General features: G+C 50.0%; 1 protein-coding gene across 3 annotated transcripts in view; it reads left to right on the forward strand.

Annotated features, from left to right (window-relative positions):
* The window catches only part of LOC144735410 (uncharacterized), a 114,766-nt gene that overhangs the window by 39,153 nt on the left and 57,139 nt on the right, over positions 1 to 18,474 (forward strand). For all 3 annotated transcript variants that reach the window (XM_078617802.1, XM_078617803.1, XM_078617801.1), the window contains exons 2-5: positions 9,399 to 9,695; positions 11,833 to 11,901; positions 12,163 to 12,231; positions 13,005 to 13,073. In XM_078617802.1, coding sequence (XP_078473928.1) covers positions 9,399 to 9,695; positions 11,833 to 11,901; positions 12,163 to 12,231; positions 13,005 to 13,073 — 504 coding nt within the window. The remainder of the gene's footprint in view (positions 1 to 9,398; positions 9,696 to 11,832; positions 11,902 to 12,162; positions 12,232 to 13,004; positions 13,074 to 18,474) is intronic.

Genomic DNA, 18,474 nt, shown 5'->3' on the forward strand with positions numbered 1-18,474 from the left:
CCCTCACCCTCACCACTCACCACACACCCTCACCACTCTCCCTCACCACCACTCACCCTCACCACTCACCCCTCACACTCACCACTCACGCTCACCACTCACCCTCACCACTCACCCTCACCAATCATCCTCACTACTCACCACTCACCCTCACCACTCACCACTCATGCTCACCAATCACCCTCACCACTCACCCCTCACACTCACCCTCACCACTCACGCTCACCACTCACACTCACCAGCACCACCCACGCTCAATACTCAACCTCACCACCCACTCTTACTACTCACCCTCACCACTCACCACTCACCCTCACCACTCACCCTCACCACTCGCCCTCACTACTCACCACTCACCCTCACCACTCAATCTCACCACCACCACTCACCCTCACCACTCACACTCACACTCACCCTCAACACTCACCCTCAACACTCACCACTCACCCCTCACTACTCACAAATTACCCTCACCACTCACTACTCACCACTCACACTCACGACTCACCACTCTTCCTCACCATTCTTCCTGACTACTCTTCCTCACTCCTCACCACTCACCACTCACGCTCCCCACTCACGCTCACCACTTACCACTCACCCTCACCACTCACCCTCACTACTCACTTATTACCACTCACACTCACCCTCAACACTCACCACTAACCCTTCACTACACACCACTTGACCTCACCACTCACCCTCACTACTCACTCTCACCATTCACCACTCTTCCCCACCCCTATTCCTCACCATTCACAACTCACCCCTCACCACTCTTCCTCACCACTATTCCTCACCATTCACCACTCACTCTCACCACTCACCACTTATCCTCACCACTCTTCCTGACCACTCTTCCTCACCCCTCACCACTCACCATTCACGCTCCCCACTCACGCTCACCACTCACCACTCACCCTCACCACTCACCCTCACCACTCACCCTCACCAATCATACTACTCACGACTCACTCTCACCACTCACCACTCATCCTCACCACTCTTCCTGACCACTCTTCCTCACTCTTCACCACTCACGCTCCCCACTCACGCTCACCACTGACCACTCACGCTCACCACTCACCCTCAACACTCACCCCTCTCCCTCACCACTCACCCTCACCACTCACCCTCACCACCACCACTCACTCTCACCACCACCACTCACCCTCACCACTCACACTCACCACTCACCCTCACTACTCACCACTCACCCTTACCACTCTTCCTCACCACTATTCCTCACCATTCACCACTCACTCTCACCACTTTTCCTCACCACTCATCCTCAACCCTCACCACTAACCACTCATGCTCACCACTCACCCTCACTACTCACTAATCAACCTCACCACTCACCCTCACCACACACCCTCACCACTCACCCTCACCACCACTACTCACACTCACCACTCACCCTCACCACTCACCCTCACCACTCACCACTGACCTCTCACCCTCACCACTCACGCTCACCACTCACCTTCACCAATCATCCTCACTACTCACCACAAACCCTCACCACTCACCCTCACCACTCACCACACACCCTCACCACTCTCCCTCACCACCACTCACCCTCACCACTCACCCCTCACACTCACCACTCACGCTCACCACTCACCCTCACCACTCACACTTACCACTCACACTCACCATCACCACTCACCCTCACCACTCACCCTCACCACCACCACGCACCCTCACCACTCACACTCACCCTCAACACTCACCCTCAACACTCACCACTCACCCCTCACTACTCACCGATTACCCTCACCACTCACAACTCACCACTCACCCTCACCACTCACCACTCTTCCTCACCACTCTTCCTGACCACTCTTCCTCATCCCTCACCACTCACGCTCCCCACTCACGCTCACCACTCACCCTTCACTATTCACGACTTACCCTCACCACTCACCCTCACTACTCACCCTCACCACTCACACTCACCCTCACCACTTACCCTCACCACTGACCACTCACCCTCACCACTCACCCTCACCACTCACCCACTCCAATCATCCTCACTACTCACCACTCACCCTCACCACTCACCCTCACCACTCACCACTCATGCTCACCAATCACCCTCACCACTCACCCCTCACACTCACCACTCACCCTCACCACTCACGCTCACCACTCACACTCACCATCACCACTCACGCTCAATACTCAACCTCACCACTTACTCTTACTACTCACCCTCACCACTCACCACTCACCCTCACCACTCACCCTCACCACTCGCCCTCACTAGTCACCACTTACCCTCACCACTCACCCTCACCACCACCACTCACCCTCACCACTCACACTCACACTCACCCTCAACACTCACCCTCAACACTCACCACTCACCCCTCTCTACTCACAAATTACCCTCAACACTCACTACTCACCACTCACCACTCACCACTCTTCCTCACCATTCTTCCTGACCACTCTTCCTCACTCCTCACCACTCACGCTCCCCACTCACGCTCACCGCTTACCACTCACCCTCACCACTCACCCTCACTACTCACTTATTACCACTCACACTCACCCTCAACACTCACCACTAACCCTTCACTACACACCACTTGACCTCACCACTCACCCTCACTACTCACTCTCACCATTCACCACTCTTCTCCACCCCTATTCCTCACCATTCACAACTCACCCCTCACCACTCTTCCTCACCACTTTTTCTCACCATTCACCACTCACTCTCACCACTCACCACTCACCCATCTCCCTCACCACTCACCCCTCTCCCATCTCCCTCACCACTCACGCCCACCACTCACTCTCACCAATCATCCTCACTACTCACCACTCACCCTCACCACTGACGCTCACCCTCACCACTCACCACTCACCCCTTTCCCTCACAACTCACTCTCACTACTCACCCCTCTCCCTCACCACTCACGCTCACCACTCACACTCACCACTCACCCTCACCAATCATACTACTCACCACTCACCCTCACCACTGACCACTCACGCTCACCACTCACCCTCAACACTCACCCCTCTCCCTCACCACTCACACTCACCACTCACGCTCACCACTCACCCTCACCACTCACGCTCACCACTCACACTCACCATCACCACTAAAGCTCAATACTCACCCTCCTATCTCACCCTTACTACTCACCCTCACCACTCACCCTCACCACTCACCCTCACCACTCACCCTCACCACTCACCCTCACCAATCATCCTCACTTCTTACCACTCACCCTCACCACTCACCACTCACGCTCACTACTCACCTTCAACACTCACCCTTCTACCTCATCACTCACACTCACCACTCACGCTCACCACTCACCCTCACCACTCACCCTCACCAATCACCCTCACCACTCACCCTCACCACCACTCACTCTCACCACTCACCCTCACCACTCACTCTCACTACTCACCCTCACCACCACCACTCACTCTCACCATTCACCACTCACCCTCACCACTCACCCTCACCACTCACGCTCACCACTCACCACTCACCTCTCTCCCTCTCCCTCACCACTCACCCTCACCACTCACCCCTCTCCCTCACCACTCACGCTCACTACTCACCCTCACCAATCATCCTCACTACTCACCCTCACCACTCTCCCTCACCACTCACTCTCACCACTCACGCTCACCCTCACTACTCACCCCTCTCCATCACCCTCACCACTCACCCCTGTCCCTCACCAATCATCCTCACTACTCACCACTCACCCTCTCCACTTACCACTCACCCCTCTCCTTCACCACTCACCCCCCACCCCTCCCACCCCCCACCTAACCCCACCCTCCCCACCCAGCCCCCCCCCCCCCACCTAGCCACTCCCCCGCCCACCCAGTCCCTCCCCACCCTCCCCTCTCCACCCAGCCCCACCCCTCCTATTTTTGGATGCACGACGGACGGACGGACACAATAAATCCCCTGTGGGCTGGTGTAACCAGGAGGTTCCTTCCAGTATGACGTTTCTTTACAGAAAGTAAAAAAATAAGTATACGCAGCGCAGTGCTACAGTGAGGGAAAAAAGTATTTGATCCCCTGTTGATTTTGTACGTTTGCCCACTGACAAAGAAATGATCAGTCTATAATTTTAATGGTAGGTTTATTTGAACAGTGAGAGACAGAATAACAACAAAATCCAGAAAAACGCATGTCAAAAATGTTATAAATTGATTTGCATTTTAATGAGGGAAATAAGTATTTTAACCCTCTGCAAAACATGACTTAGTACTTGGTGGCAAAACCCTTGTTGGCAATCACAGAGGTCAGACGTTTCTTGTAGTTGGCCACCAGGTTTGCACACATCTCAGGAGGGATTTTGTCCTACTCCTCTTTGCAGATCTTCTCCAAGTCATTAAGGTTTCGAGGCTGACGTTTGGCAACTCGAACCTTCAGCTCCCTCCACAGATTTTCTATGGTATTAAGGTCTGGAGAATGGCTAGGCCACTCCAGGACCTTATTGTGCTTCTTCTTGAGCCACTCCTTTGTTGCCTTGGCCGTGTGTCTTGGACCATTGTCATGCTGGAATACCCATCCACGACCCATTTTCAATGCCCTGGCTGAGGGAAGGAGGTTCTCACCCAAGATTTGACGGAACATGGCCCCGTCCATCGTCCCTTTGATGCGGTGAAGTAGTCCTGTCCCCTTATCAGAAAAACACCCCCAAAGCATAATGTTTCGACCTCCATTTTTGACGGTGGGGATGGTGTTCTTGGGGTCATAGGCAGCATTCCTCCTCCTCCAAACACGGCGAGTTGAGTTGATGCCAAAGAGCTCCATTTTGGTCTCATCTGACCACAACACTTTCACCCAGTTGTCCTCTGAATCATTCAGATGTTCATTGGCAAACTTCAGACGGGCATGTATATGTGCTTTCTTGAGCAGGGGGACCTTGCGGGTGCTGCAGGCTTTCAGTCCTTCACGGCGTAGTGTGTTACCAACTGTTTTCTTGATGACTATGGACCCAGCTGCCTTGAGATCATTGTCAAGATCCTCCCGTGTAGTTCTGGGCTGATTCCTCACCATTCTCATGATCATTGCAACTCCACGAGGTGAGATCTTGCATGGTGCCCCAGGCCGAGGGAGATTGACAGTTCTTTTGTGTTTCTTCCATTTGCGAATAATCGCACCAACTGTTGTCATCTTCTCACCAAGCTGCTTGGCGATGGTCTTATAGCCCATTCCAGCCTTGTGTAGTTCTACAATCTTGTCCCTGACATCCTTGGAGAGCTCTTTGGTCTTGGCCATGGTGGAGAGTTTGTAATCTGATTGATTGATTGCTTCTGTGAACAGGTGTATTTTATACAGGTAACAAGCTGAGATTAGGAGCACTCCCTTTAAGAGTGTGTTCCCAATCTCAGCTCGTTACCTGTATAAAATACACCTGGGAGCGAGAAATCTTTCTGATTGAGAGGGGGTCAAATACTTATTTCCCTCACTAAAATGCAAATCAATTTATAACGTTTTTGACATGCGTTTTTTGGATTTTGTTGTTGTCACTATAATATGAATTCTTGTTCATGTTTTTGTTTTTTGTTTGTTGCGGTTGTACCCGATTCAAGAGTTGAATGGCTCACAGGGCTATACCTAATAAATAAACTTGAAACTTGAACTTGAAACATAAGTGACGTCATGCCATGATTATTGATGAAGGGGGGGGGGGGGAGAGAGCTCCATGTGGAATGACGTCATCCACTCTTTATTATTAATGAGGGGGTGGTGGCGGGGTCGACATGGGTGATGTCATCAGCTCATGTGATGAGCGGGTAGAAGCTCCATGTGGAATGACGTCATCCGCTCATGATTTGGAGGGCGTTTGTGTCCCGCGCGTGACGTCACTCCATTTGCCGCACCCCGTCATTAAGGTCGAGCGGAAATAGTTTTTTTTCGCAAATTCGCTTTAAATTTCACGTTTCTTTTTTGAAAGTTAATCTGATAAATGAAAGTAAATCTAATAAATAATTATACGCAGCAACAAAGTGGATTTGGGGTCTTTATTTGTTTCCTTCAGCACTTTAGCCAAAAGAAAAATTAACCCGTAAAAACAAAGTTTTTCACTATAAATCCTTTATATGCGTGGCATCGGTTTTATTTTTTTATTCATTTCTGTTTTTCTTGAGTAAGAGTTTCATTTTTATGGTGTGTTGACACACATCCAGAATAATTTGCTGTGTTTAGGAAAAATATATGATTGTGTTAGTGAAATTTTTTTTTTCCCTAAAAAGTGGAAAATTTTGGAAAAAAATTTTTCACGAAAATAAATTGTCACGCACAACGAGTCTGTGTGCAAAATGTCAGCTCGATTGGATCACGGGAAGTGGGTTAAAAAACGACCGAAAGATCTGCACGGTCGTAAGCGCGCAAGCAAGCAAGCGAACTTAATATAAAGGATTTAATAAGTCAAATTTATGCTTCTGCGGGGGCCGACGTCCACCTCTCCGTTCCCCGTGAGCGGGCAGGGCGCGACGTCCACCCCCTCCACTCCCCCCTCCTCCTCTTCGGCATCTCGCCGGGCCCCGCTGATCGGGTGATTGGCCCCCGCGCCAGCGCCCTCTCTGAGGGACATATCTGAATGGCTGGCTTACCACCGCCCGGGGTTCTCCCACACGCACCCTTGTAGGCGCGTTTTTCCCTCAAAGCAGGCGCTGGTCAAAAGGAACGGCGGCGGTATGAATATGCACGCGCCCCTCTGAATAATTAAGCCCTAATCCACGTGCCCACAATGCTAACGCAAACTGAAGAGACGGCCGCTGTATGAATATCTGTAGGCGCGTGCCTCCCCCAACGGCCAGCGCTACGGCCCCCGGAGGACCCGCCAATGTTATTCAAACACGCGGTGCGAACTCGCTGCATAAAGCGCGCTGTGTAAACAGGCGAGCGCTTACAACTGCCGAGGTTATCCCGCACACGCCGAGCACTAATCAGCAGAAATGGCGGCAGTATGAATATGCCCCCGCACCCATGGCTAAGCCTTAATCCGCTGTGCAAACAGAGGCTCATGCTAGCGGAAAATAAACGGCGGGGATAGGACTATGGGGCACGCCTCACCGTTAACGCTATTTCTACTGTGTAAACACGCTGCGTAAATCGTGCTGTGTAAACACGCATGCGAGCGCAAGCACGCGGAAACGACGGTGGCCGTATATGCTGCAGTGCACGCGCCTCACGCTCATGCTCAAATCAGTCACACCACCCCCACGCTGCAGCCCTGCGCTCAAGCCGGGCACCACGTTTCTCCACGCAGACGCGCTACACAGATCACAGACGCTACGCCGAGGTTCTGCCCACACACATAAATTACACGACGCCGATACTAGAGTTTATTAATGTTGCAAATACGCATTAACCGGAGGAAGAATATTTCGCGAGAGCCTAGCGTAACCCATGAACCCAGCTACTCAAACGTCCTACCACGTACTTTGAAACTGGACTCGCGGCGTCCCACAGACGCTGAGAGAGTCGGAGGGAGAAGGACGAGAGAAGACTTGCCCAATCACTGTCTAGCAGCAGCACTGGCTGGCATCTCACGGATGCTGTGAGCGGATTGAAGAGGCAGGACGGCAGGCAGGAAGTCGGTCGTGACGGCCCAGGTTGTAAACTGCCCTAATCGTCCCGGGGCTCCCACCTTCATATTATAAACTTCAAAGGCCCGGAGGGCGTCGCGTCATGCAGCCAATGACGCGCCTACCTTTCAATTTACAACTGATGCCCCCTCTCACCTGGACCGTCCGTTATGCCCCCATCCATCATTTTCTTAGTTTGAGTCTTAGTTTTTTTTTTGCTTTTTGCTCCTTACCTATTGTTCTCCCGTGCCCAGTAGTTTGAGCCTTCCGGTTATGCTCTTTCCACCTAATATTCCACTCTCTGTCTTCCCCCCAATGTTGTAAGTTACTCATTGCGGTCGGCCCAGGGAACCTTTTCTTTTTGCGCCCATACAATTTTAAGCCAATTTAGGGGCACCACAATGTAACCGGTCCTGTGGGGGTTGGCCAATCTCCTGGAACCGGGAAACCGTGGGACTCTCCCCCTAGGGGCCCTTTGGATTAAACCCCGATGTGCCAGGCAACCCCCCCGCCAGGACACTACGTGGGTGGCTGCATGCGGATGTGTGTTTAGTGTGGGGGGCGGGAGGGAGTCGCGGCGCTTGCGGAGTTGCTCCGCGGTCGTAGCACCACACTTCTACATTTTGTTTAAATATACATTTCTCGGTGATTTTCCAGATCTTGTATTGCAATCCAATTTATTTGAACCCCAGCGACCGAAAGCAGAAGAGAATAAAGCATCAGAGCAGTGAATTAGAACAAACTGAAAGTCAGTTATATACAGTGCTTCAGTGAAATGCAGTTAAGTGTTTAATGGCATACTTTCGTGCAAGATTCACTGCCATTTAATTTACACAAGATACAATTTTACTCTGCTCATTTTTTTCTTAAATATTACAGCTTCCGTCCTAGGACGGGCAAAGAAGCTAGTAAATTAAATAATAGAATACGACGTTTTGATTGCAACACAAGCAACCGTCATCAGGTAAGAATGAATGAGAAAACAAACCTAGTAAACTTAGAAATGTAATGCAATACAACACAGTCGGCTAACACAACAGTCACTCGACCTGGTTGATTACCTTCTTCCAAAGATTGCTAAATTTGAGAGAGAGATAAAACACAGACATGGAGACACAGACAGACACACATGCAGAGAGACACACAGACATAAAAACAACCACTGTGTTGAGGCCTGATATAGAGATCGATGAGTGGCCGGAGGCGAGAAAGGACCTATAGACAAAGAAAATTGGAACTTGACAAACCTGGTACATCTAAGGAAAGTACTGTAAGAAAACCAGTAACAATATGAACATTTTAATAGGCGAGTCCTATCAGGTATGAAAATGAAAAGCATCGTTTTATTCAATTTGAATTGGAATATTTACCGATTATGAACATAGAACAAACATTGTATTTTACGTAGAAATGTACGCTAAAAATTACAACTCGAGGCAGAAAATGGTGCACAAGGATTCGAGAACAAAATGCAAAATGTTATATGTCCAGTCAAAAAAGTGGGCTTGGGCAGGTTTCACCGCTAAAAGGGATGGTAGCAAATGGACGACACTGGGTGGCACCAAGAGCATGGGTCACGTCAGAGACGAGAATAATGCTGAAAGTGATGATATGAACTTGTGCGCAAAAAAAGACGTGGATTGTCGCATCACAGGGTGAAGGCTTTGTTCAGAAAATAATAAAGACTGATAATGATGTTAACTTGCTCATTCATGTTAATAAGTTGTGTATTTTTCGATTGGATTATATTGAATGCGCTAATCAGACATCTAACTTATTCAACTGGTGTGCTCCCTTTTGCAATTGAACAGACACTACAGAGAATGATATTTCTTGGCATGACGTGATCTGGGAAAACAAAATAAAACTTATAGCATGGATTCGTGAAGACCCCTCTGATTTGCTGGATGAACTGGACTGTAAACACATAATAAACAGAGAGGTTTATAAACAGGCTAAAGAAATCAATGACTCTAAGAAGCAGTCTCGCTTCCTCGTCGACCACTTCATTGACAGCCAAAAGGAGGATTGCAAAAAATTCCTACAATCGCTCAGAGATGTGAAAAACAGTTACCATCTGGAGCTCCAGGATTGGATTGAAAATATCGGTAAGTAACCATTTCAAGTGTGCAATCTAGACCTCCCCGAATAGAAATCATATAGACTGTATGCATTAAATGGATACGTTCATTTAAAAGGAGCATAGTCTCGGTCGTACTGGATTGGTGTCACTGTAACGGTGCGTTCCTTTGGGACATGCTTTAGCAGGTTTCGGTCTATACCAGAAACCCTAGCGAGCATCGCTGTTGTTTAAATTATGGTGGGGCCCCTATTTCACTCGACGCCCCAAATGACCATGTGCGGAATATAACCAAGATCACTGCCGGTATAGTCCAGATATATAGGGTTTACTTATAATTTTAATCGCTAAAGGACAACCGGCCTACTACCCTCACCACACCACAACAACCAACACAGTCACACAACAACCCGGCAACCACGGCTTCACAGACTTCCTCCACCACGAATGCTGGTGGGAGAAAACTGCTGAGCAAAACCCCGAAGGCACGCACGAAGCACCAACCGGCTCTGGAACAAAACACTCCCTCAACGAATCAGTCCCCAGCACAGCAGCCACCTCGAGTGAAATGAAATCCCCCCACCCCGCCTCAGTCTCCATCTCCAGCACAGCAGCCGCCTCGAACAGGATGAGGCGCGGAATGAAACCCCCACGCCCCTCCCCTCCCCCCAATTCAATCACACCCTTGGGCCCCTCCACAATTTGATTAGCACAGCGTGCCCACGAGTCCAAACCCCCTTGCCCACGAGATAATCCAATCCCACACACCTGCAACCACTTTTGCACAAAGCCACCCCCGCACGTTCCTCGCTCCTCCCCAAACAAAGAAACACCCTGCCCCCAAAGCCATCACTCTGACTGCCACAGTCACTTGTTGTTAAACTATTTCGCTCATACATTATTTCTAATAATTCCTGACTGTCTTCATCATTTGCTGCTCCTCTTACTTCTGATTTCTTTCCTTCTTTTAAGGGTACAGCACTAACTGAGCTCTGTGATATCAATTATTCTAAGCTCACTCCTTTGATTTTTAAATCTCGATCGTTTTCCAAATAGGTTTCTCCAAAATAACTTTACTAGTCTGGCTTTATTTGCATTCGATCTGTTCTAAGATGGTAGCGGTAACTTCCCTTCTTTAGAAGCCGGGTTGTGATCCAGAGTTTTTGGTTAACTTCCATCCTATCTCTGAAGTGCTGTGGCAAATTGACTCCAGCAATATATGGCCTTAAATTATCTGCTTGACCCTGATCAATCTGGATTAAGTTCATGGCATAGCACGGATCCTGCCTTGTCTAAGGTGGTAAATGAACTGTTGAGCTCTGCAGGCCACGAAATTTCAGGTGCTCTCGTTCTTCTTTATGTTAGCAATGTGTTTGACACGATTGATCTAAACTTTCTAATCAAGTGCCTGAACAACTGTGTGGAGTACATTTGTCCTCTGTCAGCCCAGTGTTATTTGGGGTTCCTCAAGAAACGACACTTGGACCCTTTCGGCTCCACTTGGAGCTTTGCTTTGATTTCTGGGGTTGTGCTATCGCTGTTATGGAGACGACACCGACATATATTTTCAGTTGAGATCTGCCTGCATCTGTGACATATGTGCTTCCCCATCACTCATTCATAAAATATTGGATGCAGAATAGTTTTCTTCTGCTGAATGGTTACAAGACCCAAGTACTTCTTATTGACTGTCCCCCAACAGTTGAGCAACATTTGACCAATACAACAGGTGATCGATGGCCAGAGCATCTGCTGGACACATTAAATTTAAACACTCAAGGTGCTATTTTACCAGTCTCATTCCTTTGACCTTTCTCCCTTGCTGTGATAAGTTGTGGGGCCTCTCTAACCCTGTGTCCATGTAACACCACAGTCATTGTAGTCTGAAATCCGTATATCATTCCTTTACACACACATTTCCCATAATTGTCATCTCCTGAATCAGCTACATACCTGTTTTCACACCAACGTTTGCATTATCATTATTACTTTCATCATTGCCCTAACTCCAGTACATTTTCAGCATTATAACGACATAAATTTGTTACAACAAAAGCACACAAGTAAACACTGGACACCACCATCTAAGGAGTAATGGAATGCCTGGATGTTTATTTTTTAAACGAGGAGACATGCAATTATAACGCCTTTGTCTCTACACCCAGGACTTCAAGAGCCAACGTATGGACATTCACTGACTGTGCAACAATCACGGTATCCTCAGAAGAGTAAAGGTTGGTGACCCTCACTTGACGACAAGATGTGCCATGCAGACTATGATTCACTACACAACAGAGCACGCAGTACATGCAGATATTGAAGACAGTGAGGGCAAGAACATACCAATGCATTCTCAGCATTACGACATAAATTTGTTACAACAAAACCACACAAGTAAACACTGCACACCACCATCGAAGGAGTAATGGTAAGCCTAGATGTTTTGTTTTTTACCAGGAGACATGCAATCCTAACGCCTTTGTCTTTACACCCAGGACATCAAGAGCCAACGTCTGGACATTCACTGACTCTGCAACAATCACATAATCCTCAGAAGAGTAAAGGTTGGTGACCCTCACTAGACGACAAGATGTGCCATGCAGACTACGATTCACTACACACCAGATCACCCAGTACATGCAGATATTGAAGACAGTCGGGGCAAGAACATACCAGTACATTCTCAGAATTACGACATAAACTGGTTTCAACTGTAGTGGGTACAAATTTGAGAAGACTTCACTCTTCTGGAGGCAGCACGTTTATTTCAACATTTAAAATACACATAGGAGTACGGCCCTTTTCACCGATCCCTAGGGAGGTATCCCCTTCCAGGCTAGCCTGCCCTAATACTAGTTGCGCTCTAACCTCTTCACTGGTTAAGCTTTGACCCAACCCTAGCCAGGGGTTCGGGTTCTGCCCTTGGGCTCTTTGCATAGATCTTCAAGGTGGCAGCTCCAGGGTTGCTCTTGAGTCTTCGGGTAACGACGACTGCCGGGTCCATTCAGGGGACCGTCTTTTATACTCGTCTCTGGCTCCCTCCGCCCCTAGCCACTCCTCTTTTCTGGAACCGTCTGGAGGGGCCTGGAGAGTGATGTTATCCCACACCCCCCTTCCTGGGGGTCTGGGGGTTTGTTCCCTGACTCATCACCATTAGATTCACCTTTGCCCCCTGTTGACTCGAGGCCGTCATTACAGGCTACAAGTAGTGACGATCATGCACAGCGCTCAAAGATGGCTCAACGATGCTGCTACACAACAAAAGCACGCAAGTAAACACTGCCCAACACCATCGAAGGAGTAATGGAAAGCCTAACGATTTTGTCTCTACACCCAGGACTTCAAGAGCCAACGTATGGACATTCAGAGACTCTGCAACAATCACAGGATCCTCAGAAGAGTAAAGGTTGGTGACCCTCACTTCACGACAAGATGTGCCATTCAGACTACAATTCATTACACAACAAAGCACCCAGTACATGCAGATATTGAAGACAGTAGGAGCAAGAACATACTAGTACATTCGCAGCATTACAACGACATAAACTTGTTACAACAAAAGTGTCCTGGGCCCAACTGAGTCGCATATGTACTTCTTAGAGGCAACACATTTATTACACCAACACGAATACACAAGGGGGTAGCTGCCCATTTACCAGATACAGCCAGCCTAGGGTGTTGGACCACCTGGCTAACTACACTAACATATTGAGAGTTAGATACAACTGACCGGAACCCTCTCGGGTCCCGGACCACGTGTTGGAGGCTTCTTCTTCATGTAGAACGTAGATCTTCAGATGACGGTAGCAATAACGACCGCAGTCCCCACGGGACCCGGCTTATATGCTCCCGGGTCGGGGCTGGCTCCGCCCTTGGCCCCGCCCACCTTCGAGAGAACTCTGGCTTTCTCTAGACTCTTCTCGAGTCCATTTTCCCCCGGACACGTGGCCACCCCTTAGCCCCCATCTGGGGGCCCCCTGTATACTTTACTGGTCACGTGCCGTCGGGGTCAACCAGAGGGCCATGGCTCAGGTAACCCTATCCCTGGGCTGACAATCTCCCACTCCTTCCAATAGGAGACAGCACTGCACGCCATGCGTGGTGCCACTGCGCTATCCCAGCATTCACCAAGCCCTCACTAGGGCTGGTACTACACCCACCTATGGGTGTCCGCGATGACGGTGCATCGTATGCCGTGCCTTGAGAGAGCCAGCATTACTCGGTGACATGCACGATGCTGCTACATACGTGATGTCCGCGATGTGAGTACATTGCATGCCTTGCCTCTAACACATATACACAACCAACAGGGAAAAAGGGCGCAAGCCCAACAATACACAAGGGAGAAAAGAAAAAAAACGAAAACATGTGGATGTTCGGAATCCCCTTACTCACCACCACCTCCCACATTCACCGTGTAACAACGCCCATGAGCACAATAACGGCAAGGTTCAGCAAATAGCCGCCATGACCCAACGAGCGTGGCAACCAACTGACAGTGTGGGAGCGTGTGTGCATGGGGATCACGAAAACCGAGTCTTTGAGCGAATACATTTTGACGGGCCCCTAGGGGAGGTGGGCTCGCTCATCCTCGAGGTCCCAGGGGGAATGTGCAAATATACCGCCAAACCCAGCTCCTCACGAAGAGCACTAGGCCAGGTTGAAGGGTCCTCCTCGTCCAAAGCCAGCGAAGCCGGCACAGGCGGCTGCTTGGGGGACATCAGGCGCGCAGCACTCCGCTGAGGACCAACCTCACCGGGCAAACACCTCAGCTCATCGGACACACCCGACACTCGGCCCCTGCGGTATGGAGATGATATGAACTCACGCGGAGCGATGAATGGTTTAAGGTGAGAGGGATGTACGAACCAACTCCGCCATCCCAATCGGATCTGGACACACTGCGGCCGAACAACCCGAACAACATCAACTGGCCCTCTCCAGGGTTTGAATAATTTAGGCGATGTACCCACCGGTAACTGTGGACAGTGCAACCAAGCTCTGTCCCCAGATACCCACTCATGTGTAGAAGTACGGACCCCCTTAAGCCGCTCATTGGCTAATTGGCGCGATTCGGAATTTACCGTGGAAGCTTCCCGTGCCTCAGAAATCTTTTGAAGATGGAAGCGCACCAAGTCCAAAATATTAGATTTAGCCCTGTTGGGTGCTGCTTGTAACTGAACATCAATTGGGGGATCGTATTCCCTTCCCTACACTAAATAAAATGGTGAGTAGCTAGTGGATGCATGAGGAGCTATCTAATAAGTGGCCAGGACTGTGAGGATGTGCAAGTCCCAATCGAGTTGGGACTCACTGACCTGATGGCTCAACATAGAGGTCAGATTCCTGTGCAGCCACTCAACCATGCCATCCATCTGCGGATGGTATGGTGATGTGCGTACTTTCTTTGTTCCCAAAAAATCAAAGACTTCACACAACAATCTAGAATAACAATTATTGCCCTGAACAGTCAAAAGACGTTCGGGAGCACCCTTGTCCATCACAAAATCATTGAGGAATGCCTCGGTGATCATCGCTGCCGATTGGTTGGGGAGCGGCCAGGCCACGGGCCAGGGTGAAAAATACTTGACTCCCACAAGCAAATACTTATTCCATAAGTGGAAGTGGGAAACGGACCAAGGATGTCCAGAGCAGCAAGTTTGTTAATGCATGAAACCTGAATTGATTGTAACGGTGGACAACAGGGTTTCGCCGGCGGCTTCCACCGCGCACACTGCACACAAACCTTTGAGCAAATTAGCAACATCCTCTGCCATGATAGGCCAAAAGAAGTCTAACTTGAGCGTTGCCAGCGTCTTTTGCACGCCCAGGTGCAAGAGACGCTCGTGTACAGCCCAAACAACCCTGCCTCAAAAGGCTGTGGGCACAACAATCTTATAAGGGTGCAGCCCCCCATCCCAATGCATGAGTAAGCCGCCGCTAAGGATGACAGAGGCGATGCTGCGCTGATCCGTGCCCACATCAGTCTCTCTGAAACGACGTCGTAATTTAAGCAGGGAAGCGTCCTCCGTCTGGATGCGTCCTCATTCCTCGTAGTCCAACCCAATGACAGCGTCCCACGAACTGCTGTCCGCCTCGACTGTCACAGCCTCAGCCGATGTCGCGAGGTGAGGGGGCGAGGTCACATTGGCTTGTTTACAGCATCCGGAGCCCGAAAAGCATGCGCACCCCTCACTCATTGGCAATCGCGACAGTGCATCGGCGTTCATATGACAGAAAACCTTGCGATAAGGAACTTGAAAGGAATAGTCCTGGAGGACCTCCAGCCAGCGTGATAGTTGGCCTGATGGTTGGTCGACATGCAATACGTACTGGAGCGCTGCGTGGTCAGAGCGCACCTCAAAGTGTCTACTGTACAAGTAGGGGCGATACTGTTGCACAAAGACCATGATAGCCAACAGTTCCCGGTGTGTGATACAGTGCCGCTGTTCAGCCGGAGACAGCACCCTGCTGCCGTATGCAACAATACTCTCAACGTCATTGACGACTTGGACAGCTCCAATTTTGGTGATACTGGCGTCTGTATCAAGGATGAATGGCAACAATAAATCAAGGTAGCGCAGGGGAGGAGCATTTACCAAGCTATCCCGGGTGGCACAAAATGTGGCCTCCTCCTCCCCCCAATGCAATTTGTGACCTTTAGCCATCAATTCGTGGAGAAGTTTCGTGATGGACGCAAACCCGGCAACAAAGCGGCGATAATAAGACGCAAACCCTATGAAACTGCATACCTCCCCCACTAACGTGGGGGTCGGCCAAGTTCGGACGCACGCGGTTTTTTCCAGGTGGGTCGCAATACCCGATTCGCTAACTATATGGCCAAGATACCGAACCAATTTCTGGAGAAAGTAACATTTCTGTGGCTTAGATTTCAGGTTAGCCGCACGCATTTTGAGAAAGACAGCGCGGAGACGTTCTAGGTGTTCATCGAACATACTTCTGAAGACGATGACATCGTCGAGATATATTAAGCACGAGTCCCACTGGAGACCAGCTAGGACCAGTTCCATTAAGTGCTGGAACACGGCCGGCACAGAATGAAGACCCATGGGAAGCTGATTAAATTCAAACAAGCCTTGTAGTGTACGAAAGGCAGTCTTAGGTTTCGAGGCTTCATCAAGCGGCAACTGCCAAAACCTGGAAAGGAGATCAAGAGTAGAAAAGAACCGCGCCCCCGCCAGAGTGTCTAGCTAGTCATCCATCAGAGGTAAGGGATACGCATCCGCGACGGAGACCTGATTAAGCTTGTAGAAGTCGACACAAAACCGTAAGCTACCATTGTGTTTTTTTACAAGTACAATTGGGGTTCCCAAAGGGCTGGTCGTGGCTGAAATAATGTCCACGTCTAATATTTTGTCAACCGCCAGCCGAACGTGTTCCTTTTCCGTAGGGCTCAGCTGGTAGGGATTCTGCCGAAAAGGAGAGGCATCACCCGTATCAATATGATGGCTCAAGAGCAATGTGCAGCCAATATCAAATTTTCCCTTGCTCGTAGCTTTCCCTTCTGGCCCTCAGACAAATCCACACTCTCGGCACTAAGCTTATCCATCCACCCCTCATCCATGTATATGAGACGTGGTGTCCACATTTCCGACGACGCTCCCCTCAGGAAGCGCCAGCGACGCATGAGTAAGCACAGTTTACTCCTGTTAAGAACTTGAATGAAAGGTTCCTGATCGTTGGATACTAACGTCTGAGCTGCCACTAACATCAGTCCACAAGGCCCCAAAATAATTCCTTATGCCAACACTCTCGGATCAAGCGGCTTCCACAATCGGAGGGGAACCAGCATTTGCGCACTGGGGGGAATCTTCAGCGTTTGACGCGCAAGTACTTGCACGGTAGCGTTTTCCGTGCATAAGCGGGTGGGGGAAAGCAAAAATGACATTCAATGGCCGGATGGTAATTCCAGGCACCCCTGGTCAACCCTAATTTTCAGGAGTATCCTGCCCAGAAAATCGGTCCCAAGCAAACAAGGAATGGCAAGGGACATGGAAACAAGAACATGTCCTGTCAATTTTACATTAGGAATGCACACCTTGGCTGTTCTTTGCCCAATAATACCCAATGAGCCTCTGTTAGCGGTGAAGCATGGTGCTTCGACAGGGCCTAAGACCCGACATTTATGCGGCAAAATATTATAAATCAATTCAGAAATGATGGTCGCCGACGTACCAGTGTAAACAAGCATCCTAATTTCCACACTTACTATAAACCCAACCACGGCGGACAAACCCGCGGTCGCGGCCACCACTCGATGGGCCAGCTCTGACCACTGACCAGGTCAGAGCAGTAGAAAGTCATGATCATGCTCAGGCACCCCCCGTACCGACACGCGACAGGTACGCGATCCAAACGTCCTAGATGGGTGAGGTGGAACCAGGGGCCGAGTGTGGAGAATGTTGCAACTCACCTTAGGGTACAGGGAAGCGGATGATGGCAATGGTCCAGGGAGGCTTCGTCATGGTACGTGGCAGCCCGACGAGACGTGCCACAGCAGGCCATAGCTGTAGCAGACGACGCGACCGCCTCCGGCACGAGGCGATGCCTTTGGCCGTCGCTGTTCATCTGTCCATTGTGTCACACCGTCCCCTCGCCTGCCTCCACCCAGGGTCGATGCACAGGCTGGAATGGGCTCCACGTCTTCAGGTGCAACTGGCTCCTCCCAGGCCACAGTACACGCAATCAACCCCCTATGTCGTTGTAAAACATGCTGGGCCTGAATGCATTTGGCAACCTTGAGAGACGAGAGATCATCGTCATCCACGGCTGGCAGAACGGTGTTG

The sequence above is a fragment of the Lampetra planeri genome, chromosome 55, assembly GCF_965212315.1.
Source record: "Lampetra planeri chromosome 55, kcLamPlan1.2.h2, whole genome shotgun sequence".
NCBI classification, from domain to species: domain Eukaryota; kingdom Metazoa; phylum Chordata; class Hyperoartia; order Petromyzontiformes; family Petromyzontidae; genus Lampetra; species Lampetra planeri.